Consider the following 27,599-nt stretch of genomic DNA (forward strand, 5'->3'; position numbering starts at 1 on the left):
TCCTAGGAATGTGTGTACTTGCTCATCGACATTTCAAAGTTTCACCATAGTGCCCGATTTGGAGGGATAGGGCTGAGGACATCAAACATTTATTGTTCACTTGCGGCGGGGCTCATAAGGTATGGAAGGCTCTGGAAGTTATGAATCATATTGAGAAGACTTTGATGGTAGATCGCTCTGGCTCAGTTGTTCTAGAAGAATTGTTGCGGTGGCCAGCTCAAAAATCTCCAATTCTTGGCCATCTTGGTCTTCATGAGATAGTGGGTGTAGACGCTTGGTATATATGGTGGAAACGTCATGAAGCGAAGAAATGGATTAAGGTAAAGACGCCCACAAGCTCAGCTTTCTCTATACATGCAATTGCATCAAACTATGCAAGTCAGATTCCAAATGAGCAACAGGAAGTGGTACGATGAACATAAAGTTAACACTGATGCTGCTTTCTTTAATGATGGTTCGCGTGCAGTGGCAGCTATCATCAGAGACTCTAGAGGACAGGCTGTTGCGGGGCTGGCGGAATCCTTTATTCATGCACATGATGCTGCGTGGACGGAAGCCCTAGCGCTAGGACGAGGTCTTCAGCTAGTCCACACAGTCGGATGTTCGAGAGTGCAAATGGAATCGAACAGTCTAGAGATTGAAGCTTGCGAAGAAGAGAAGGATATCCGGGCACCTTACTTTGTTGTCCTGACTGATTGTTTTCAGGTTGCACATGAAATATCTGATTTGAAGTTTTAGCATTGCCCTCGGGAAGCAAACAGTTTGGCACATCTGGTGGCTACACATGTATATGATTCCCAGGTAGTTTTGTCGTGGGAGGATGAACCCCCTAATTTCATTTTACCGCATGTAATCAAAGAAACCTTTCGATCTTTACATGAAGTGCCAATAGGCTTTCCCCTCAAAAAAAAAAAACTCACACTAGTTCCCATTCCCCTTCCCTAAGATTGCCAAACATGCTGTTAGTGCCACAATCACAACTCTTTTTGTTTCAGTGCTACCTAGAGCTGGTATTGGATAGTCTTTTTAGTTTCCCTTTGCTATTCTTTTTTTTTGTACATATACCTTTTATTTGATGAAAGTTACCATCAAACTATTGTTCTATGGTTTCAGGGCAAAAAAAAAAATCAGACCTATATTACATGGTGTTTCTACACTAGACCGCCACATTTATAATCCAAAATTCAAGTTGAAACAAGAATTCTGACAAGCATATAGTGAAAGTTCGCTACAAGTCATCAAATTCATGATAGCCTGAGCCCGAGTAAATCACTACATCACCTTAAGTCATACACCTACAAAATGTCAACAAGTAAAGCCTGATGATTCATTCAGCTCAGCAACGTTTTACAGTGCCAGTAGGCAATTGATCAATCACAAACAAGGCAGAAACTTGAGATTGATATCAACTCTGCGCCTCTCTTAAGCGAGTGATCAGTTCGTCCTACATATGGAAGGCCACCATTAGTGTTTATTTGGATGAGATGACAATTCCAAACTGGAAAATACATACACAAACAAAATATATTCAAAGGTACAAGAGCACGCTACAATACAATAGTAATACCTCCTTTTTTTTCTAACACACGTACTGGCTACAATACTATGAAATAGGACAAAAACCGTGACCTGGTACAGAATACTGTGAAATAGCACAAAAACCGAGATGTGCTAGCATTGTATGTAAAACAACAATATCAAAAAGCATCACTAGCACTGTCAGAACAGTTTGCTTTCCAAAAACTTTGTATTTCATCATTTTATTCTAGCAAACAAAATACTTGCATCGCTGATTTTTGGTTTTTGTCCAGCAATTTATCTTTACCTTGGAGGCTAAATTCTGCTAATAATTGCTGAATACACAAACATACTAGCATGCTAGATAGTAGGTAGATTTGTCAGAATGTTCGGATATGGCTTCTCATATTCTGAAATCACTACAAAATGAATTTTCAAGCATGTGGAGCATATTCAGAAATATCCAAGATGTCAAATGTACAAGATATATGTGATACTCAATTAAGTTCTTTTGAAGCAGAATTCAAATGGTTATACCATTGATCAAGATTTTTAATTCTACGAACTTTAAATTCAGAATAAGAAGTTTTAAGCATGTGCCTTTTTCCCCTTGGTTGTGAGGCCACTTTGTCGGAGAAGTGCACGCAACCTCTCTACGGTGAAGGACTGCAGTGTGTGCTGTGAAAAGCCAGATATTGCTTCATCTGCAAGATTAGAGTATCCATCAGAGTGAAAAAACAACATTGCTTATGCGCGAAAAAAAAACCCGCTGCTATCAGGTTTTGGAAAAAGCAAAGAGCGCGCTAATTTTTCATCTTAAAATGCTAAAGCATGCCTGGTTAACAAACATACTGCTTATTCTTCAATGTATGAAAACTTATCTGGGTACTATTAAACCTAGAACTAATGGTTCGATAGCATTAAAAAGGTGTTCTGGGTAGAAATGGTTAACACATCATACATAAAAACAGAATTTGTGGTAAGAAGTTGGATGGAAGCTGACAACATATATTCAATTTTTCACTTAAATCAGACATGATCGGCTTCTGCTAAACAATGCATGACAGATATCCCTTCGCTCTATCTGCCTCCAAGATTAACATCCTATGCCACATGCATTTTTTTCAGAGATGAGCAAAATAGAAGACACAGAGGTGAAGATAAAAGTTAAGAACATGATCGAGGCACTTACCAGAGGAAGGCAATCCGGAAGAACTGCCCAAGTTGGGCTTTTTTGACGACTTTTGCACACCCAAACTTCTGGCAGCACATCTACAGAAAAGGAAATACAGCTTACTTTGAGAGTGAATTTAGGTGATGTTAAATAAAATACTGATAAGCCCATGAACAAAAAATAAAAGCCTTTTTGGAACGAAAGAAACACAAGCTTAATAAAAATCTTGACAAGTGAGCATACTTCACTTTATCGGGGGGTGGATGTACAATCCCACCGCCTAGTTCAACACCTCGCAGAAGCGAACTTGGATTCTTATTTATACCGTAGGGGTTCCCCTTACAGTTATCTACCAAATAGGTTGAATAATTTATTTCATAACACGCGGAGGTCACTGATGACCCAATTGTAAGTGTCAAAAAAAAAATCTAAAGTTCGATCATGGGGAGCACAGTTTTAAATGTGCAAGGGCATCTCCAAAGCCGATCCTCAAGTTGCCCGCAAACATCTGGACCGAGCTGTCCGGACGTAGTTTGCCATCCAACGCCGTCGCATGCAGACATCCGCAGACTCATCCGGCTATCCAAAATCCCGCAAACCGGACGCAAAGCTCCTGTGGTAGCTTTGCGAGCGTCCAGACATCTGCCACATAGGACTCTGACACCCCCGGCCCACACAAAAACCCACCCGGTGCCCGCGTCTCCGTCCCTTCCCCCTTGATCAGCATCTGCTTCCTCCTTGGCCAATGCAGCCGATATACCACCCTGGCCACCCACCAAGGCCATGCCAGACCTCCGCCGCTCCACCTAGTCGCCACACCGCTTTGCCTACGCTGCCGTTGCACCTCTCGCCCGTCCGCTGCACAGGTACCATCCGCCCCTACGGATACCGTCCGTGGGAGTCACCACGCCCGGCAAGTGTTTGGCGAAATGCTTGTGTTAAATTTTGACAATTTTTCTCCCTTCTTTCAAGCAATGGATCCGGACATGGAGTACTAGTAAGTTGCACGTGCATGTTATTCTACTTAAGTAAATAAGAAAATGACGTGAACACGGAAATGAGAACTGCCACGCAATGAACATTTTCTTTTGTTCAGTATGCGACAAACAATTAAATTTATTAAATATCGTATTACAAATAATATTTTCTCATTCTATCCTATTTGTAATCACGTTGGGGTAAGTGCGAGTCTATATTCCTTTTGTCATGTAGGAGGGAATGAAAATTTTCTTTTTGGTAAAATTATTACACGTCGAACGATTCGATTGATGGACAATTTGATCCGTAGGAAAATTGTCAAATGCATGGCAGTTTGATATCATTTTATCGATCTCACATTTTTGTAATCTATGTATGTTAATATTCACAAGAAAAAAATTGGTGTATGATTTAATAGTAACGGTTTCAGTTTGACAACAGTAAAATGTCATGTCTCAGTTCTTCTTCACTGACAGAGCCATTGTAGTAGTTTATTTAAAAAGCTATTGTAGTAGATAATGTCACCATGCACTTTGGTTGTACGGTATGCTATAATGTCATCATGCACACAAGATCTTGAGAGATGTGTATGACCGTGTCGGCCTACCGGCTCACAACCCCAATTCACCTGTGCTAACCGCGGAAGGTGAAACTTTATTGCTGACGTGATGTACGTGTCTAGCGGCTTCAACAGACAAGTTTGTGCGCGTGAACGCATGGTGGCAAATCCAGTCATTTCCAACCGTCCAATCTATTGAGTAGTGTTGTGATGAGTGGTGGATAGCAACCCTAACTTGCAAATAAACATCTTGGATCAATCCAATGGGAATTTGGTGGGAAGCTGCAGTGGCACTTCCAAGTTTAAAAAATGTGTACTATATAGTGGTACAGACATCTACGACAACTTTGTTGAGTCGTCCAACAACTTGTCTGACGAGGAGGATTATGTGGATGAAACGGCAATGATGTGTGCGGTCCTTGCAGACGCAAAGCGTGCGGAAGGGTGTCTTCTCAATTTCAAGGGATCGATCAAGGGTCATCAAATGCTGAATTGGAACAGGGCACAGGGACATTTGACGCAGATGGATGACTACTTTGCCCTCGATGCCCTATTCGTGGGCATTTTTCGCCGGCGCTTTCGGATGCGGAAAAATGTGTTCGATCGCCTCTACAATGGCGTCTAGGTCTACGATGACTACTTCATCTTCGAAGGATGATGTAGGAAGAATAAGATTCTCTAGTTACCAGAAGTGCACGGCTGCACTGCGGATGCTTGCATATGGCACGGCCGGAGATTCATGGGACGAGTACCTTCGGATGTCTGAGAGCACATGCGCAAACACCATGGTCAGATTTGCTACTGCGATGGTCGAGGTGTTTGGATCGCAGTACTTGAAAGAACCAGCTGACGCAGACACCGAAAGGCTCATGGCACCCTCGAAAGCAAAAGGATGGCCAGGTATGTTCGGATCTCTTGATTACATGCACTAGAGATGGAAGAACCACCCAAATGGTCTACAAGGGCAATATCAGAGCCATGTCAAGAAGCCCACCATCATTCTTCAAGCAGTTCCATAGTTCCATCACAGGTCCTCTGGATTTGACACGTTGTCTTTGGCATGCCCGGGTCTCACAATGACATCAATGTGCTGCGGCGGTCTCCATTGTTTGCTAGGTTGAGTGAAGGACAAGCTCCTTCATGCAACTATACTGTCAATGGGCTACAACATGGGCTACTATCTGGCTTATGGTATCTATCTCCGTCGGCGACCTTCGTCAAGACCATCTCTGAGCCAGTTGGTTAGAAAAGAGCTAACTTTGCCCAAAGACAAACAAGGAGCTATAAAGGATGTGTTGAGGGCATTTCGAGTGCTCCAAGCCCATTTTGCCGTTGTTCAGGGACCTGCAAAAATATGGGATCCGGAGACCTTGTGGGAGGTGACGACATGTTGTGTGATCATGCATAACATGATCATGGAGGATGAAGGTGAAGATGCTGCCGGAGGTCTGGAATTTAAGAACATGGGTGACCCTATCCAACTTCCACATCATCATGCCACGTTTGATGAGTTTGTCCAAATGCATCAACAAATTTGGCAGCAAGCAACTCATGAGCAGCTTAAGGAAGATCTAATTCAGCATCTGTGGGCGCTTAAACCCTAAACCCTAATGGACCAGTCCGCGAACAAATACTATGTCTGTTCTGAGGGTCAGTGTTGGAGATGACCTAAAGCTGAAAGGAGATCTAGACCCCTATTGTGGTTTTGGAGTTGATAACACGTGATTAGTTGCATTAATGGTTCAGTGAAGTGTTAACACATGTTTTAGTCCAATGATGAAGTGAACGAATATTGGCCCATGAGGCCCAGGCCCATTCAGTCAAGTGACTGGCGACCTAGATAAGGAGAGGCACGAGGCTGTCTACCTCTGAGCGCCATCACACACCAAACAGACGTTGCCTGGTACGTCTCCCTCAGCCTAGATGGTATCAGAGGGCTGGGCCTGAGGAGACGGCAGCAGATCTAGGCAAGCAGCAAATGAGGCGAGCTCGTGGCACGGAGAAGCGTGCTCAGCGACGGCGGGGCTGGTTCCTTGCTGCGTCTGGACATCTTCTCTCCCTCTGATCTTGTTGTGTCTCTCGAGGAGGAAAGGAGAAGGGGAGAGGAGGAAAAGAAGGAAAGAAAGCAGCAGGAGGAGGACAAAGTGGAGCTCCTGGAGTTGGGCAGCTGCTGAATACTGCTAGTTGCAGGCTATTGTTGCTGCTGCTGGGAGCTGCAGCTGCTGATTGCTACTGATTGGAGGAGGTGGTGTTGTGCTGCTGCTGGTTGGAGTTGGAGTTGCTGGTACTGCTGGCTCACATAGCAGAGGCTCTCTTAGCTAAGTGAGTAGCTAAAGTGAGTGATCCTGGTGGTGGTGTGTTAGCGACCTGGGCCTCGCTAGGCCTCAGCCAGGACCCGGCCCACAAGGAATACATGGACTACATATACAAGGGAGGCAGCTACACGCAAGTCGGCTTGGACCGGACGGCGGCTTCGGCCGATAGGCTGGCTTATCTTCTTCCTCCTCCTACTGTAATTCCCCTTCCTCCTTCAACCCCTCATGTAATCTGAGCTTGTAATCAAATCCATGGAGATTGAGTGAATTAGTGAGAGAGACCCTCACAATTGGTATCAGAGCCGTTCGATTCTGCCCCAAAAATCCACCCAAAATTTTCCCAATCAATTTCATGGACTCATGACGGCGCGCGGAGCTCCTGGCTACTCACTCACCAGAGGGTCGGGCGACGTATGAGGTTCTCCGGGCGCAGCTAGCTCGTGATCTGGACCGGCGCCTTGCTGAGTCCAAGGGGAGGCTAGAGAAGGGCGTGGAAGCGGCGTTCGGAGACCTCCAAACTAAGCTAGACAGGACTATCGGCAACCTTCGCTGGCAGGCGCGTAGCGATGACGGCCCCAGATGCTGCAGCAGAGGCCTCTGTTTCATCGGCGACGAGCTCTACACCGTCTCTACGTCGCACCGCCTCCACCACCAATTGGGACGCGGCCCCTGTGTGCTTGCGGCGACACCCACGCGTGCCACCGCAGCAATGGCGTCGGCTTCATCAACGACGAGGTCGGTCGCGTTTTCGCCTGTTCTGCGCGGCACCGTCTCCGCCATCCGTTCGACCACGACATCCGCGGCCACACCTCTGCGCGCCGCCGTACAGACCTGCGCGCTGGACGGCTCGCTCGATCCCACTGCGACGGTTTCCTCAGTAGCGAGGTCTTCTCCATCAACGACCAGCGCCAGTTGGGTCGTGGCCTCCGTGCATGCGGCGACGGACACATGCGTGCCCACTGCTGAGCCGTTGGACTCCACATTAACCCAGGCCGACCTCACTCTAGAGGTGTCCGTGGCTCTGGACTGCGTGTTACCTGCTGCTCCATCACCTACGATGGGGACGACCACCCAATTGCTACACGTCCTCAAGCAAGTCACGAAGTTGCCTGCTACCTGTTCGACCAATTGTTCGACCAACAATTTGGGCACGGCATCCCCTGAGTCCTCAACTAATCAAGGCACTGCAACAAGACTGCTACCACCAACAACTTCAGAGTTCACTCGGGAGCTTACAGTGCAAGCTAGCTTGTCACCATCAACCTACTCCTCCAACTCGGTGCACGAGGAAGCCATTGACACTGACGACAAGTACACCATGGAGGTGTTCATGGAAACTGAGGGCATGTTACTGACCACTCCATCAGCATCAGAAAGCTTAACCTCCCAGTCACTGCACACTGCAGTTGTTTGTTGATCGCGGACTTCACATGCGGCTGCCTACCAAGTGCTTGACTATCGGTACCTACTCGCTCCTGCTCTTACTCCCTCCTGTTGCATTGAACACCATTGATACAACAATGACTGAGCGACAGTATGTCTACGAGGATAGTAGAAATTTTGTTTAGAAGGTGACTGAAATTGCTGCCACATTAGTTTGCTTTCCGCCATTGCCATGGAATGAGAAGCAAATATGGCCGCCCCCTTTCTCTCTTAATATGTTAGCATTTAATCTGCAAGTGTATGAGCAGCAAAATAAGTGCAGATTCCTGAACATGACTGGATCTCCCCTGTTTGAGCAGCGCAACAATAGCAAGGATATTATTCATGTTCATGCAGCGATTGATGCTGACGCACAATTTGTCGCTGAGAGCTTATATCCAGGGCAAATTGCTACAGCTCCTGAGCATATTGTTGCCGAGGTCTTGATGCACGAGCTACTCTGCACCTTGTCACTGCTTGCTGACTTGCCATTGAAACCACCATGGCCATTCGTGCAACTGACAGATGGAGTTCCTGCAGCTGTGAAATTGCAGGGTTCGTTGATGGAGTTGCTGAAATCACAATTGTGGCAGTATGAATTTCATTGGATACCAATTCAAATGCTTAATTCTCTGCCATTTCCTTGGTTTGGTGAGGTTGGTGCATTTTCTCGTTCATCTAAAATCACTGAATTAGGCATCCCTATGGTCGATATATGGAAAAATGTGCAAGGTGTTCCTGCTCGATCGTGCTTCTGTTCTATGCTTCTGGAGGCTGAGAAATCTAAGTGCTTCTTTTTACTGGTGGACCTGAAGCGATGGCCTTGTTTTGTGTTCCATCTAGATGCGTGCACATTCAGGCTTCCATGGTTACCAACTAAAACTACTGTAAACTGGAAGGATTCCTTGCTGCTCAGCCATGTTCTCTCTTGGAGGTCCTACTTATCAGTTTTCACCTTCTCACCTGATCGGCATGATATGGTGTGCTGCAACAAGACAGTGGGCTTCAACTCTATTATTGTTTCTATTTGTGAAGTAGAATGCAGATGTAAGCTCCAATTAGTTATCGTTCCTCACATTTACTGGTTACTCAAAATGGCATCTCCTGATGGCAGTTCAGTTTGCATGCAAGTTCTATCTGAATACTCTGCAGTTGTGATGGGAGGTGGGACTAGTGGGGCTGAATCCATAACCTTCTTGGGAATGCCTTTTCCTGGAAGAAAAGTTCAGTTTGCCCCATTTAATACTGGAAGGCCTTCTCGATATGGTTTTGATCAATTACAGTTCCTAATTGCATGGTCATTTGAGTGGAAATTCTCTGATGATTACATAAAAGCAAGTCAAAAATTCATAGTAGGGTTCAATGATGCGTTATCACAGTATGAACTTAATTGTTGTACTTCTGAAGATGTTTCATTCTCTAATTCAGAACAAGTTCAGTGGGAAATTGCTTGGTCACTCTGCAATGGATTTTTGGTTCTCGAGAATATCTTGATGCGGTCCCGATGTGAGAGTTCGGCAACTGTGATTTGGTGCACATTATTTCAAGGGCTTGTGGAATTCTTCGGCAACATATATCTGAAAATCATGGTTCAGTGCTCTTATCTTGAGTTGGTATGGAAGATAGCTTGCGTGCCCTGTTTTATGCTTAGTGATGATGCCTGCAACTCCCAATACAAATTCTTCACACTACTGAATTATTGGTCTTTTCACTCAGAGTATTGTGCTATTAGTCAACAATTTGTTCAGTCATCCATTGCAAATTCCGTGCAGCTCTGCACTTCGGGAGAGGTTTCCTTACTTGATTCAAGTACAAGTATAGTTACTCATCATTTGGTGACAGTAAAACTTCCTGTTGCATATGCTGCCGCTACCGATGATGTCGAGCTTCATTCAAGTGTTCCTTGGGATCCTGGTGGTTCAGCATATAGTCGGCTTGAGGGCAAGCCTCATTTTATGGAGGGGGGATTGTTAGCGACCTGGGCCTCGCTAGGCCTCAGCCAGGACCCGGCCCACAAGGAATACATGGACTACATATACAAGGGAGGCAGCTACACGTGAGTCGGCTTGGACCGGACGGCGGCTTCGGCTGATAGGCTGGCTTATCTTCTTCCTCCTCCTACTGTAATTCCCCTTCCTTCCTCCTTCAACCCCTCATGTAATCTGAGCTTGTAATCAAATCCATGGAGATTGAGTGAATTAGTGAGAGAGACCCTCACATGGTGTGGCTGCTGATTGCAGAGGTAGGAGGCAGCAGAGGTGACACAGCTAGGAGAAGATGAGGTGGAGACAGTCATGGGGAGTGACGTTACCTCTGTGCTAGAGAAACTTGTGCAGCTCATACTACGAAAGCTGCCGAGGGGTCAACTCCTGCAGGTGGCAGAATTGTTGTGCCTCAAGCAGGTCATGGATTCGGATTCGAGCTTTTGACCTCATGCCAAATGATGTCAAGCTCTGAATGGTGTGAGCAGCTACCTGAGCTGGTAGAGGCGGGCCTTGTTAATCTTGAAGACAAAAGTCCTGAAAGGGTATGTTCCTGGGACGGTTGAAGAGGCGACTGACAAGGAGAGCTCATAATGGAAGAAGTGGAGTGTTATCAACTCCCTGATATTGGCCTGGATGTTGAACTCCCTGATCCCAGCCATTGCAATGTCTGTTGAGGCATTGCCGAATGCTTTTGCTGTGTGGAGCCTGTTGTCCATGAGATATTCCAGTAAGGGAAACCTGATGCTCATGTCTCACTGAAGACAAGATCATGTTCGTCAAGGTGACAGAAGCGTGATGGTGTATGTGCATGAGCTGGAACACTTTTGGGCAGATCTGGATCAGTGTGATCCCCTTGAGCCTCCACATGCAGTTCATGGAAATTGCCAGGAATTGGGTCGAGCATAGGCATGTGATGCAATTTCTAGAAGGTCTAGATCATGAGAGCAGGCATGCTGCACTGATACATCAGCCGAAGCTTGTGTCCCTTGATGAGGCCATTGTTCTGATGTCCCAAGAAGAGGTACGCAGTCGAGAAGAGGAGATGGAAATGAATCTGCTTAAAGAGTGGTTGACCAGCGAGGTTCTAGGGAGTGTAAAAACTGTGGTCAACCAGGGCATGTCAGTCATTTCTGCACAAGACCCAGAAGAGGCAGATGGTATAGTGGTGGCAGTAGCAACAGAGGAGGTTGGAATGGGAATGGTGGTCAGAATGGGACTCGTGGTTCTTGGAATGCTCCCAACGCAAATGACTGCTACCAGCTATGCCAACTTTGTCGATACAAATGAAGGTAACATTGAACACGCATCAATAGCAGCCCATAAGATAAATTATGAATGAGTGCTTGACTCTGGAGCATCACAACATGTTGCTAGAGACTTTAATGAGTTTAAATACTATGTTCCACACTCTCGCACATCAGAAAACCATTCACACGACGGATGGCACAGCGCAATCCATCACGGGTGTTGAGACAATCAACTAAGTATTGAATTATCCTCAGCGTTGCATGTGCCAGCTTTTCCCATGAACTTAAGTGTCCTTGAGTGCTTTGATTGATCAAATTGATTGCCGAATAATTCTTGACAAGGTTGTGTGCTTGATCCAGGAGAGATCGACGGGCAGGAGTCTTGGGGACTGGAGTGAGGCGTAGAGGGCTGTGGTACATGGACCGCAGCATGACAGACATGGAGGGAATCCACATGCCAGCTGCAGTTGCTGAGGATAAGGAGACTAGAGCCCTAATCCATCATTGTAGGATGCAACATGTGTCTTTTGACAAAATGTATCAAGTATTTCCTGATGTAATGAATGGTGTGGACAAGAGCAAGCTGAACTGTGATGCATGTGAGTTTGCTAAAAACTCATATGTGAGTAAGGGTATCAGGAGCATATCTCCTTTTGCGTTAATCCATTCTGATGTATGTACATGTCCAGTGTTGTCTGCAGTGGTACGAAGTACTTCATTATGTTCACTGATTACAATTCTCGGATCGCTTGGGTCTATCTTCTTGGACATAAAGATGAAGTGTTTCACTGTTTCGAAACCTTTTATGCACTGGTTCAGACTCAATTTTATGTGAAAATTCAAGCACTGAGTATGCTAACAAGGCCCTTGGTGCCTTCATGTCGCACAAGGGCATCCTGCATCAAACATCTTGTCCAGACACATCTCCTCAGAATGAGGCGGCGGAGAGGAAAAATCACCGCCTGCTAGAGGTGGACTGTGCATTGATGTCCACCATGAATGTGCCCTCCTGTGGAGTGGAACTGTCATGATGGCCACCTTAATGAACCGCACACCATACTGGGTAACATGTAAGAAATCACCGTGTAAGTTGATCTTCACAGAAAATAAATTCCCATCCTGAGTAACAGGTAAGAAATCACCGTGCGAGTTGATCTTCACAGAAAATAAATTCCCAATTCCTCCCAAGGTGTTCAGTTGCACTTGTTTTGTTTGTGATCATAGACCATTAGTCAACAAACTGGATCCTCGGGCAGTCAAGTGTATCTTTATTGGGTATTCTTCAGGACAAAGAGGGTACAAAGAGGGGCGGACATTTGTGAGCATGGATGTTACGTTCTGTGACTCGGAACCCTTTTATGGTGAGAAAACTGATCTAAGTGTCTTGTTTAAAGAACTTCATCAATGTCTTCAATAGGAGATTGGTCAAGAGGGGGAGAGTAGTAGCACGCAGATGCAGTCACCTTTAGCAACAGGCGGCTCACTAGTAACTCATGTGGCTCCTGTGATACAAGCAAAGCATAGACTTCCACTGACGATGTGCAGGTTGGCACAACGGCTAAGATTGGTAGTGTGCCAAGGTTGACAATAGAGCAAGAGGAGCAACTAAAGATGTATTCACGGAATTGTGCACCGGCTCAGATTGGTAGTGTGCCGAAGTGAACAGCTGAGCAAGAGGGGCAGCTAGAGGTGTCGTGCGGAACAACCCATGGACATCAGCATGGATCCTTCATCAACACCCGAAGTGCCAATTCGACCATGGATTCAAATATGCTAGACCCTGAAGGTTGAAAAGTAAATTCACTACATAATAAACATAAGGGCAAAAGAAGTGATAAATGCAACAGGAAATGCCACCAGGTTGATCTATCTCGTAATGTATAAGGAATCCATATTTTATCCAATTGAAGAACAAGGAGATTTACAAACAAGAGATGCCCAAATAGCACAATATAGAGCGCTGGCTGCATGGCTGTGTAGTAACAAAAAAAATTAACAGTTTTACCTTTTACCCTTGCCACTTTCCCCTGGAGTCCTAGAACCTGCGTCTTTGGCCTCACTCTCTTTCTTCTTTAGTTGCAGATGTCTGATTAAGATATTTGTCGTATCCGTCTCGATCACTTGTCCCTCTAAAATATCAGAGATCAACTAGTCAAATGAATAGACAAAGGAAAAGGCATAAGCATCATAGATTAAAGGTTATCGGTGTGACTATAGCAAATTGCAAATATAGAACCATGCAAACCTTAACATAGATCATAGATTACCAACCAGCTAGAAGGTAGGCTGGCCCCAAGTCCCCGATAAACCAGATAACAGTTCTGCTAGATCGTAGGCTACAATAAATTTCAGCCCCATTGGAGCGGGCGAACGGAGGCCAATGCCATGTCAAGATCGAGAGGGATGTCTTCTTTGCCTCAACATCCATGATGCTCGGTGACAGGAAGACTGCATTATTTTTGGATGATCGATGGCAGGCCATTGTTGAGATTCTTGACAAACCTATCGCTGAGAGCCGTCAGCGGCACTGTAGAGGAGGGTCTTATTGGTTGATCATGGGTTGTAGACACCACCAGAGTTCTTAGTGTCATAGGCCGTTTCATTGACTTAAGATCTCCATACTGAGAAGCAGACATGGAACGCCGCAGTTGCTGCCTCCGAGTTCTGGTGCGATTCGTTCTTGTTCTTCTCAGTTCCCCAATTTGGACAACAGCAAAAGCTTGTAGGACTACCCGTGGATGTTATCCCTGTTTTTAACTCTGCTCTCACATTTATCATATATACCTTCGAAACTCTAGTGCTCTGCAACGAGCGAGTGTGGCCGCAGTTAATTAAAGTAAGAAGAGCTAGTGCCGGACGGCCAGACGAGTCAATTAATTAACCGTCATACTTTTCATGCATGTAATTTTGTGTCTCAAGAGATTGATCTGAAATGTGCTTGCTCTTGCTGCGTACAATACACCTCATTTTTATTGTCTTCCCTTTGAATGTTTCAACAAGAGATGTGTAGCTGAGGGAAAAGATCCAAAATAATTTGTGATTTGATCCGTATTTAGAATCAGCAACCTGACTTCTCATGGAGCTCCAGGTAATAGTAAGAAAGAAATCTGAATTTAGCAACAAAAGCTCCACAAGTTCACGAGCATTGTGCAGAACAACTGTTTTTAGCCGATAAGCTTGATGAAAGCAGTACTTCCTTTTCTCCCAAAAAAAAACAGTACTTTCTTCTCTTTAGTGCTATTTCAACTTCTATAAATTTATCCTTGTGTTGAAAACAAAATTTATTACTTATGATATGCACATATGGAAAGTTAATAGCTAATGGAAAAGAGCATAATTTGTTATCTAATATTATGACTATAGAAAAGCTTCGCATACAGCATGGTGAAGAAAGTGTAAAAGTTGAGAGACCCTTATACAACTTATTCTTCTACCAGGCTTCGGGTTTGCTTGTTTGTCAATCTATACCGACCGGTGTAAGCTTTGTTTCTACTTCTTTCTGGTCAGATTGCATATGAAGTAGAACTATGAACGTTCTTTTTTTTTGAATGATCTAAGAAGTACTCCCTCCGTTCCGATTTGCTCGTCGTGGTTTTAGTTCAATTTTGAACTAAAACCACGACAAGTAAATCGGAACGGAGGGAGTATGTATGAAGGGGAGCCTTGGCGCAGCAGTAAAGCTGTTGCCTTGTGACCAAGATGTCACATGGATTGTTGACGGGGCTATTAATGAGCACACGAAATGGGATATGATCCGTCGGCCTGTTGAATACAGTGGACTTGGGATTCACAACCTCCGCCTGCTTAATGCAGCGCTTAGGGTTCGATGGTTATGGCAGGCTCGTGTAGTGCCTCTAGGCCATGGCAGGGGCTGAGTATCCCTGTATCGCCAGAAGCAGCAGGTGTTTTCCAGGCTTCTGCCGTTTGCTCGGTAGGGAATGGGTGCGCTGCCATTTTCTGGTCCGACAGATAGCTAGACGAAGCCTCTCCGAGGGATTTGGCCCCGGATCTCTCTGATGCAATATCGAATGGCAGACGTTAGCTTTCGGTTCGAGATGGGCTCAGAGCGCATGGATAAGTGATATAAAGGGTGAATTCTCAGCTTCAATGATCTTCCAATTCTGCCACCTATGGGTAGAACACCTGCACCATTCAATGTCCGAGGCCCCGGGCAGCTTCCGCTGGATCTGGACTGATTCCAAAACATACACAGCTATGACTGCGTACAAGGCCTTCTTTGCTGCCAATTCAAGATTGCTGGGAGCGGAACAACTATGACAATCGTCTGCGCCACTACGCTTAAAATCCTTTGGCTGGCTTGAGCTCAATCGATGCTGGACGGCTGAACAACTCCAGGACAGAGGGCTCCCCCATCAGCCAGCTTGCACGTTGTGCGACCAAGATCCGGAATCGCTCAACCATATATACTCATGCAATGCCCTTTCTCTAGGGTAGTCTTGTTCCAAGTATCTCAGGCTCTTGGAATGGCTATCCCTTGCACGCAGGCCAACTCAACCCTGGTGGAATAGTGGGAGCAGGTGCGTGACGGATATCCGGCAAAGAAGAGCAAGGAAATAAATGCGCTTGCCACCCTGGTAATGTTCTCCCTATGGAAAGAGCGGAATAGCCGCACTTTCGAGAAGACGCCCTCGGTGGTCTCTAGAATCATGGCAGAATGGAAGCTCTGGATACTCGCATGGAAACAAAAGAAGCAAAGTAGGCAGAGGATTAAGGATGGTGAAACATTATCCATGTCGGTGCGGTGGTGGTGGATTGTGGTCGAACTTCGCTTGACGTACCCCCTCAAATTTCTGTACTGTTTCTTCCATTCATACATAGGCTCTTTGGGGCTCCCAGTGATCATGCATTGTTATGTGAACAACATTCTAGAAGGCTTGCTTTATTTCCAGTCTTTAACTTGTGTGTATGAAGCAAAGTTCAAAAAGGCGCACCTGGGCACGGCGCATTGGCAAAACACATCGCTTTGCCCCTACGCACTCGGAAAAGCACAAGGCGCGCCTGGGCATAGCGTTTTTTGCCTATGTGCGTGATCAGGTGCGCAGACGCAGCGATTAGGGGCGCACCACGGCGCAAAACAGTGAGCAAGGAGCAGCAGGAAAAGGAAGAAAACAAACGGCATGGGCACCAAAAGAGACGGAAGTTACCAAATCAAACAACTTGTGTTAGGGTTAGGGTTCGGCTCTCCTCCGTGTGCCGCCGACCAAAGGACCTAGATCCTCTCTGCCTTCCACGGGCACGCACATCTTCCTCCACTTCGAGCTCCTCTCCTCCGCACATCGTCAGCCCCTCGATCTACTGCTCATGAGGCCCCCCTGCCCCAAGCTCCTCGGCTTATCTTCACCCACCAGCTCTGTCCTGCTCGCCTGTCCGTATGGTGCCCGTAAAATATTGTACGGCACGCCTAGGCGTGCCTAAGCAGTGCATAAGCGAGCAAGGCGCATGTAAGTCCCAAAACGCATAATTAACACCCAACGCCGTTTTGAACTTTGGTCTAAAGACCTAGTAGAAGCTATCTATATTTACATACTTCATATTACATGCTATGTTATGTATTTTCTTGAATTGTTCAAGTTCGCTGTTGAAAGAATATATGGTTGCTAATACAAAAGATTGATGTGGTATGTGCTAAACAAGTAGTACCCCTTGTGATGCGCTAGTATCCAGTGCAATAGTTTGTATTTTTTTCGAGAAAACGCAAATGGCCTTTGTGTGTCATTGCATTGGAAAGATAGGGAATTTACATCCTCCTAGGAGGCAGGTTTACACAGTTGCCAGATGATCAGTGGACATCCCATGATGCTGGCAAAACGACCCTGAGCCCTTGAGCCCCGGCCTTTGCCCAACATCGGGAATAGTTTGTATTTCACTTGGTCTATTGTACTACTCTGCATGTGTGGATGTAATCCAGCTCTTCCGCTGGTGCTAGTCAAGATTACATGGAAAAAAAGTAAGTTGTATTTTCACTTGGTCTATTATACTATCTGGGATGTGTGGAACTAATTCACCTCTTCCGCTGGTGCAAGTCAAGATTTCCATAGAGAAAACCTGGATCACGTAGCTCACCTCATGAACTAATTCATGTCGGTACCTAATTCTGTTGCACATAAAGTCAGTGCCCACACTGACATCTTCTTCCCTCTTCCATGAACATCCTCCCTGTTTGTTATTTGGCTGCACCTCCAAAGTGCCTTCGTAGCTGTGTTGTATAGATCGGCACAACACCTATTGGGATTCTTGATAACAAGTTGTAAGTCATTGCATTATTTATCATGAATAGAGCTACTTCATACATGACACGTCAATGTCATTGATTTTTTGTTCTTGATTAATAGTTAGTCGATTTGGATAATTAATAGATTTGCCATTTTTACTGTATTATATAATAGTATAAATTACATATTCATGTACCGTGTAAATATACTGCTAATTTTCATACTTCTCAACCTTTGCAGCAAGATCTAAGTACCCACCTAATACCATAGAGAAAAGTAGAAACAATTTTGTTTAAGGCCGACATAGACATCGTGTTTCCAGCAAATGGATAATTTTACGCGACCAGTAAGCAAGACCAATAATACTACTACACGATATTATGCTAGTATGGAGTAAAAAATGCCGCAGCTAGTACTTTCAGCGTTATGCACACCAATATTTGTCTGGTATATTTTCTTAACGCGAGTACTTTGTAAAGGAATTAAAGTGACAAAATTTGACATTACTAAATTTTGAAAATTCACCAAAGAACTAGCCATGGACAGGGGTACATGGAAGCTTGCTATCCATGTGCCAGAACCATGAGTTGGTCGCGAGATCTGATGGGTTTCACCTCTAGCCTACCCCAACTTGTTTAGGACTAAAGGCTTTGTTGTTGTTGTTGTTACTAAATTTCGAAAATCATGTAGGACCTCAGCGACACGACATGTCATATCAATCAATGATATCGTCTTCCATTAACGGGGATGATAGCTTGAACAAATGTGACCCAATCGATGGTATCAACACTTGGGAAGTCTTCATCGTGGAGCAAGAAATATTTGACTGGTTCATTGATAGGTTGATCACCAGGCTCGAGGAACGAAATGTTGAGCAATCTCTCCGTCAAAGTGGTGGAAGAAGGTACATACATAGGATTCGTGAAATAGCCCATCGGAACCTCTTGCACTATTACTTCTCCGAAAATCCAATGTACACAGATGAGATGTTCTGCAGAAGGTTTCGTATGAGAAGGCCTTTGTTATTCTTGAGAACTGTGAATGCGCTCAGTGGATGGGATCCATGTTTTACTCATAAGACACATGCCACCAACCGACCAGGCTCTCACCACTACAGAAGTGTACGGTAGAAATCCACATGTTAGCATATGGCACCTCTGCTGACCAACTTGATGAGGTACTACTGCTAGCTGCAAGCACTAGCTTAGTGTATGGGGAAGTTTGCACAAGGGGTGATTGACATGTTTGGCGAAGAGTATTTGAGGCCCCCGAGATGTGATGAAGTGGAGCGTTTGCTTCAAATTGGCGAATCTCATGGATTCCCTGCCATATTAGGGAGCATCGACTGTATGCATTGGCCATGGGAGAAATGCCTTCATGCATGGAGAGGACAATTTACCCGCGGTGATCACGGTGTTCCTACTATGATCCTTGAAGCGGTTGCTTCTCACGACCTTTGTATATGGCATGCTTATTTCGGTGTGGTTGGCTCAAACAATGATATTAACGTGCTTAACAAGTCACCTTTGTTCATCTGAGAGTTGAAAGGAGAGACTCCATGGGTACAGTTCACCGTCAATGGAGTGCAATATGATAGAGGGTACTACCTTGCAGATGGAATATATCCGGAATGGGTTGTATTCATGAAGACTATACTGCTGCCTCAGATAGAGATTGACAGATTATTTACCCGACATCAAGAAGGGGCAAGGAAAGAAGTTGAAAGGGCATTTGGTGTATTGCAATCTCATTTTAACATCGTGCAACGTCCAGCACGCTTGTGGAAGCGTTCTTTTGTCGGTAAAATCATGGAAGCTTGTTGCATTCTCCATAACATGATTGTTGAAGATGAGGGAGAAATGGTTCACGTCACTTTGGACTTGGACAGAAATCCTAGAGCATCATTCACTTCACCGAAGGAGGTCAATCATGGCCCCAACATCTGCTTTGCGGATGTGCTACAAACGAATTCATCTATTTGCTCGACCAACACATCAGAAACTCAAACAAGATTTGGTCGAGCATGTTTGGCAAAAGTCTGGTAACAAGTGGATAATTATAACTAGTTTGAATAATCCTTTATATATGTATTTTTCCATTAAAGATTCCCATATGTAATAATTTTGTAACAATACAAACTTATATATTATTTTTTGTTACATTTTATATAGTTCACGTACACAAGCTTGCCAAGGACAAAGGCTATGCATAAACACATGAATCACTATTTTCGTAGTAGCATGTGTACTTTTTTTGTGCATTGTGCACTAATATGTTTAATTAGGCAAGTGTGATCAGGTCATATGCAAAACACACGTCAGACCCCAAAGATATCATTTCAGTTGACTAGCATTATTTACAGGTCGTTTGAGTATTACAGCCAGCCAAACAGTCACCCTGCTGTACGTGTTGTCTACACTGCAATCTACAGGTGGCGTGGACGCAGGCTACAGACGGCAGCCGTCTGAACTCTGAACCAATGCACATTCCGTAAACACGCTCACACCAGCCATTGCACAAAAAAAAACATGCTCGCAGCGGACATTTCAAACAAATAGAACATTCATCGAATGCACACTGAAGCAAGAAGAGACCAGCAAACCCTAGAGCCAAAATTCTAATTTCACAGAAGTTGCTGAAGCCTACATACAGCTTCTAATCCATAAAGTTCCCTCATACCCTTCACCATTAACCTGAATTAAAAGTAAAATTTAACATAAAACGACCAAATCGAAATGGATAATTGCAAGGTCTTACTGACCTGGAGGATTTGTGTCGTGCTCGCAGACATAAACCCTGAGGCCTCCCTGCGCAGATCACAGCAGAAAGATGGTCTCAGAAGCCTCTCACAACGAGAATCGAGACGTCGAGGAACATAATCATCCGCGGGTTTTGTGTGTTTGTGTGGTGGGGGTCGGGGGGCGTTCGTACCAGATTGGAAGAGATGGAACTTGAGGAGAAGTTTCCTCGCGCTGGCAAGCCGGTGAGGAATTTCGCCACTCCGCGCTCTCTTGGGTTATGAGACAACGATGTTTTCCGGCCGCCGACGCCGCCGCCGCTGGAACCCTCGGCTGCCATGGAGTTCTCTCCTTTCTCTCACTCTTTTCCTATTCGGAAAAGGGAGCGAGCGACTCGATCTGAGTCACATCCGATCTTCGGCCCAAGTTATTTAGTACTTTTTTGGGGGGTAAGTTATTTAGTACTTGGATAATGCAAATTTGAAGATGTAAAATAGTTGTTGTATAATTTACATTATAAAATATATTTTTTATTTTTAGAAAAAGAACGATGATAACTGCCACACGTGTGGCATATTTAGAGGTTGTGTTGCACGCCTTGTGTGGCACGGAGACAACCCCGCCCGCACGACGGCGTCCGGGCGCACGCAGCCACAGCCCGTACGTCCGGTGTGTTGCACAATCGCCCACACGTTCGGGCGATCGACCGCGCTGCTCGCACAACCTAACATGCCCGTCGTCCCGGCCTTCCTTCGAACCCCAGTGCGACTTTCCGCCGCCGTCTCCTACCTCTCGATCCCCTACCTCCATCGTCTTTCTTCTCTAGTTGCCATGGCAACCACACCAGATCTCTAGAGCCACCCACCCCCCCCCCCACCCCCCGCCGCCCCCTCATTCTCTAGTTGCGACGATTTCCGATCTCCTCCTCTTTCTCATCCTTCTTTTGTCCCAAAATAATTGCAATTCCAGATTGCCCACGAAGATGGCGACTAGATCCACACTGTCATGGCAAACACACCACGGATTTTGTGTTTATTCTCATTTGCCCACCAACATACACAAGATCTGTCATGTTCTATCCTAGATTTGAACTAAGCTTCTGGGTTGGGGGAGTGAGAAGTAATTTGGGTGGTGTGTAGGGAGGGAGAAAATTAGTTGCCACCCATATCGGACGTTAGTTGCCACCTAGCTTTGCCGTTAGCTGTCATCATGTTATGTTGTTACTTGCCATCATATTATGTTGGTTGTTGCCATCGGTAAAAAATGATAGTTGATATACAGATTTTAGAAAAAGACAATGAATGTGCATATCCTACTTGCCATGATGTATTGGTTATCTATGCAAGAAATGTGATAAGATTGCCGTGTTTTTCTTGTATGTGCAAACAACAAGAATGCATTTTCGAATATTCATGCATTCTTGTTCATGCAGTGACTGAAAACACATTGAAAGAAAAAAGCGGAAAAATGAGTCATGAAGACGACACTGATCCTTGGTTTTCTCAAAGGTCGTAAGCGCCTCCTTCGAATGCAGCAGAGTACAATCAACTCATTTCCGCAGGGCCGTTGCTGCCACTACTAGAGCAGTACGCGAGCATCGGTATGATGCATGATCAAAAAAGGGATAGTTACCATGTTTGTGACGAGGAAAATGGCATTCTACTTATGTCCTACAATGTCATTTTTCGCAGGTTCTTATGACACGACCACACACACAGGGATACCATGGCAAGTTCAAACACAGGGCGCTAACGCTGACAAGTGTATGGGAGACCAACTTCAAGTAGCCAATGTGACAAATCAAGGTAACGCATACGAAAGAAGCATACTGATGTGGCCATGAAATTAAACTTGCAAGGATGGCAAAGACTTACGAGTTTTATGGAAAAACGCAAGACCATCATGCAGCACGTTGCAACAGGCGGCAACCATGTACCTGCCATCAACATCGTACACATGTGAGTCGTATGAAGTGATATTGTGGACAGTGAATCAGGAGAAGGAATATAGGTGACATTGGTGTTTATGCGGTGACTTGACAAAACGCAGTTGCCGTGTCTGGACAACTGCAGTTGCCATGTCTAATCAATTGCAGTTGCCATGTCTAATCAACTGTGATTGCAATGTCTAAACAAATATGGATGCCAAGTGTGAACAAATCTGTTTGCCATGGTTGAACCACTACATGTGCCATGTTGTACAAACTACAGTTGCCATGCATTGACCAACTACTAATGATCGCAGGTTGTTATGGTGGAACCACATCGGCAAACGTATCGTGGCAAGCTTCACCATTGCAGGCCAACGCTATTGCAGACAGAGCACAGCAAATTGGAATAACAGACCAGCTTCGATTAGCACATGCGGCACAACAACGTAAAAGTATGTAAACCAACAAACAATAGTGCATTTGCTTTTGTGGAAAAGTATGGGGGGAAATGGATTTGTCACGGTGGTGGCGGAAAACAACAAAAATGCTACTAAGTGAACACGTGCAAATAGTCATCTATTGTCTTCAGGATTTGTCAATTACTGTCTGCGCGTGTACAACATTCGTGATTAACTCCATTTGCCTAGTGGGCTTGTATCTAGAATGCAAATTTTGATGCTAAAGATGTTGGTTGCCATGTCTTGGCAACAGTAGCTGCCATGTTTGTTGAACTATAGCTGCCATGGCTGAAAAACTACAGTTGCCATGCATGGCCAGATGTAGATGTCATGGCTTGTTGTATGAATGATATCATGCCAAATCAGATGCAGTTGCTATATTCCGTTACAATAAACCTGTCATTCAAGCAATGCTTACACATGTACCTATTTTTTTGCAGGACCTTTAACTACAATCAATAGCGGCGCGGGGACATCTACTGCAGGAACCTCTGAGCGCACGGAAGGAGCATTCCACCAGCAAGTCAACAATGCTGCCACAAACAATGCAGAATTAGTGTCGGAACTGGCAATCGTTCTAGCAATGACAACAAGCACATCTTTGCACACCAGCACAAGCAACACTCAAGCAGATGAAACAGCCGCCGATACTGAAGTGAATGATGAAACAGATGACGAAGCACAAGGGGATGAAGAAGATGGGCAATAAGAAATCATGATACCTCAACCATCATATGTTGGGCAGAGATTTGGTTTGTTTGAAGATGTCAAGGAAATCTATTAGAGATATGCAATGTTCCATGGGTTTGCGATGAACACCGAATACCATAGGAAAATTAAGAAAATCAACGAGTACAGCAGAGGTGAGATAAGGTGCTACAAGGCACGAAGGAACAAGAAGGATAAAGGTGTTGCGCCTGTCGTGCCGGAATGAAAGAGAGGTATCAAAAAGGAATGCACTGTCCGGTGTAAGCTAAACGCAGATGGAGCACAGTGGGTGGTCACCGAATATTTCGACGAACACAACCACGAACTCATAAAAGAAGTTTGACCTGATAAAATTTCTGAGCGCCCACAGAGGATTCAGCCCCCTCGAGAAGAAATTCGTAAAATTGCTACATGATTGTAACGTCGGTTCATCAAGAATGGTCCAAATACTATCCCTAATCCACAGTAGAGATGGTAGAATGAGTATCATGCCTTACATACCAGCAGATGTCACAAACCTAAAGGCAAAGTAGCGTAGAGAGAGCAGGTTGGCTGACATAGAAGACACAATAGCCTACTTCGAAGAGAAAGCAAAAGCAGATGCTGATTTCTTCTACAAAATAAGATTGGACGATGAGGACCATGTCAGAAACATGTATTGGGTGGATGGTGCTGCAAGAAGAGCCTACAAACATTTCTGTGATTGCATTTCATTCGACGCGACATATCTCACTAATATGTACAAGATGCCTTGTGCTCCATTCATAGGAATAAATAACCATAATCAGTCATTGTAGTTTGGTTGCGGACTCGTTCGGAATGAAGATACGGATGGTTACACTTGGCTGTTCAAAACCTTCTTGGAGTGCATGGGTGGACTTGCTCCGATGAACATAATAACAGACCAGGATTTTAGCATGCGTGCCGGCATAGAGGAGGTCTTTCCGTTGGCAGTGCACAGGCACTGCAAGTGGCATATTATTAAGAATGATGAGGAGATGCTAGGACCATTCTTTGCTGACCGTCCAGAGCTACACAAGGCATTCGAGTTGTGCATGGACCATAGCTTGACGGTGGAGGAGTTTGAACGGAGTTGGACGGCTATGATTGAAACATACCAAGTCCAAGACAACGAGACACTTACTAGCATGTGGGAGAAGCGAATGTACTGGGTGTCGTTCTACTTCATGTAGTGCTTTTTCCCATTTCTGCAGACTACTCAGCGCAGCGAGGGGTTCAATGTTGTTTTGAAGCAGTACATGAGCCCTGGCAACTCATTGCTGCAGTTTGCCAAGCAGTACACGGCTTTGCAACAGAAAATACTGGGATCTGAGCTACAGCAAGAAGCAAACACCGTGCTCAAGCAGCCTAAATTGCTAACATATTTACCAATGGAGAGGCAGATGAGCAAGACATATACCAACAAGATTTTTAACAAGTAAGTGGATTATCTTACCGTCTTATTTGCACAAGCATGAAGATAGTAGGTGCCATGTAGATTGCAATGCAGTTGCCAACTTTTTAACTTGCTCATCTATTGAAAATAGCCACTAAGTACATTATAAGCATGATCTGTAGTTGCCATGTGAAATCAACTATAGTTGCCATGTGTGTTGAACTGTAGTTGCCACGTGTAATGAACTGTAGTTGTCATGTGAAATGATATGTAGTTGACATGTGAGACAAAACTGCATTTGCCATGTTTTGTGAACTGCATTTGCCATGTTAAATGAATTGCATTTGCCATGTTAAATGTTATGCAGTTGCCATGTGAAATATCATGCAGTTGCCATGTGGAAACAAACAACCGAAGAAAAATGTGGGAAAAAATAAGGATTTCCATGCCATCATTGATTTTAGATACGTTTGCTATGTTACGACCTACCTCAACATAAGGTGCTACAAACATCATATAAGAGTTTAACAAAAGCCCAAAAACATGCAGATTCCAGAAAGAAATTAAGCGTGCCAGCATGTACACAACTTACCAGGTGGACAAACATACATTCAAGGTGTGTTCTATCTTGGACATGTCCGATTCAGAACCTGAAGACCCGGACAAGGGAAGGAACTACTTTGTGAAGGCCTCGATAAACGAAGGCGAATACTACTGCCAATGTTGCAAATTCGAACGGGACGGAATTGTGTGCTGTCACATACTGAAAGTAATGGATGTCCACGCGGTAACACGATTGCCCCACCATTTCATACGGCAGCGATGGACTTGGGACGCTGACGATGCGTTGGGGCCACAAACATCAAATGCAGTTTTGGCTGTGCATGATGAGAGACCATAGGAAACCATGGACGCCGTGAGGCACGTTGTTTTGACCAACAACTATGCTAAAGTAATAGATGAAGCATGCAAGAGTGATGAGACAGTGAGGGTGGCAGAAAAACACAGGAAGGCCCTGAAAAGAGAGCTTGATGAGATCAAAAAGAAGAAGGCTGAAGAAGCCTTACACAGGTTCCCCCGCACCTCAAGTGTGCCTTCGTCCACGGGTCTATCATCTGAAAACTCAGAGGTAGGGTCTGGAACAGCAAGCACGCAAACACAGGCCAGGAACCCGCCCCGTTCCATCACAAAAGGGCGTCCAAAAGAGGTGAGATACAAATCGGGGTTGGAAATTCAAGCAAAGCACAAGAAAACAAAGAAAGGGATGGGCAACCCGTAAGCAATTGTGGAGGATTGTAACTTGAGTGTTGGTAACATTTCTGTAAGGTAGATGGTCAAGATTTTAAAAAATGGGAGAATGACTGTCGGTGGACATCAGAATTTAAAGAAAGTGCCATGTATGAATGACTATAATTGCCAAGTATGTGCTACTAAATCTGCAATACAACTTCCATCGAATCTGCCATGTAATTTCTACTGAATCTGCCATCGCATAGATTTTCGTTTCCAGACCACGCATTTCTTCCCTACATATTGTATTGTATACATACTATGAACAAACTAGTTGAAACGATCACGTGGAAAAACACGAGAGAACGGTTTGCTTATGAACTACCTACCATGCTAACCGATACAGTTAGCAATGCAAAAAAACCCAAAAAACAAAAAAGGAACGATTACTTTCACTAATCGTCCCTGATCAACTATATTTGTCGTGTTTCAGGCATCATTGATACGTCTCCAATGTATCTATAATTTTTGATTGTTCCATGCTATTATATTATCTGTTTTGGATGTTTAATGTGCTTTAATATGCTCTTTTATGTTATTTTTGGGACTAACCTATTGACTGGAGGCCCAGTGCCAGTTTTTGTTTTTTTTGCCTATTTTAGTGTTTCGCAGAAAAGGAATATCAAACGGAATCCAAACGGAACGAAACCTTCGCGAGGATCTTTCTTGGAACAAATGCAAACCAGGAGACTTGGAGTGGAAGTCCGGAACTCCATGAAGCTTCCACGAGGCAGGAGGGCGCGCCCAGGGGGTAGGCATGCCCCCACCCTCGTGGGGCCCATGGAGCTCCACTGACGTACTTCTTTCGCCTATGTATACTCTTATACCCTAAAAACATCAGGGGGAGCCACGAAACCACTTTTCCACCGCCGCAACCTTCTGTACCCGTGAGATCCCATCTGGGGCCTTTTCCGATGATCTGCCGGAGGGGGATTCAATCACGGAGGGCTTCTACATCAACACCATAGCCTCTCCGATGATGTGTGAGTGGTTTACCACAAACCTTCGGGTCCATAGTTATTAGCTAGATGGCTTCTTCTCTCTCTTTGGTTCTCCATACAAAGTTCTCCTTGATGTTCTTGGAGATCTATTCGACGCAATACTTTTTGCGGTGTGTTTGCTGAGATCCGATGAATTGTGGATTTATGATCAAGTTTATCTATGAACAATATTTGGTTCTTCTCTGAATTTTTATATGCATGATTTGATATCTTGGCAAGTCTCTTCGAATTATCGGTTTAGTTTGGCCTACTAGATTGATCTTTCTTACAATGGGAGAAGTGCTTAGCTTTGGGTTCAATCTTGCGGTGTCCTTTCCCATTGACAGTAGGGGCAGCAAGGCACGTATTTTATTGTTGCCATCGAGAATAAAAAGATGGGGTTTATATCATATCGCTTGCATTTATACCTCTACATCATGTCATCTTGCCTAAAGCGTTACTGTTCTTATGAACTTAATACTCTAGATGCATGCCGGATAGCGGTCGATGTGTGGAGTAATAGTAGTAGATGCAGAATTGTTTCGGTCTACTTAACACGGACGTGATGCCTATATTTCATAATCATTTCCTAGATATTCTCATAAATATGCGCTCTTCTATCAATTGCTCGGCAGTAATTTGTTCACCCACCATAATACTTGCTATCA

General features: G+C 44.7%; 1 protein-coding gene across 1 annotated transcript; it reads right to left on the reverse strand.

Annotated features, from left to right (window-relative positions):
- Positions 1 to 1,152: 1,152 nt before the first annotated feature.
- LOC125551498 lies at positions 1,153 to 20,587 on the reverse strand. Its single transcript, XM_048714757.1, has 6 exons — positions 20,363 to 20,587; positions 20,193 to 20,238; positions 13,204 to 13,327; positions 2,711 to 2,790; positions 2,119 to 2,222; positions 1,153 to 1,444 (listed from the first exon to the last, which is right to left on the reverse strand). The coding sequence occupies exons 1-6, from the start codon at positions 20,507 to 20,509 to the stop codon at positions 1,406 to 1,408; spliced, it is 540 nt and encodes a 179-aa protein (XP_048570714.1). The 5' UTR covers positions 20,510 to 20,587; the 3' UTR covers positions 1,153 to 1,405.
- Positions 20,588 to 27,599: the final 7,012 nt, after the last annotated feature.

The sequence above is a fragment of the Triticum urartu genome, chromosome 4 (assembly GCF_003073215.2).
Source record: "Triticum urartu cultivar G1812 chromosome 4, Tu2.1, whole genome shotgun sequence".
NCBI classification, from domain to species: domain Eukaryota; kingdom Viridiplantae; phylum Streptophyta; class Magnoliopsida; order Poales; family Poaceae; genus Triticum; species Triticum urartu.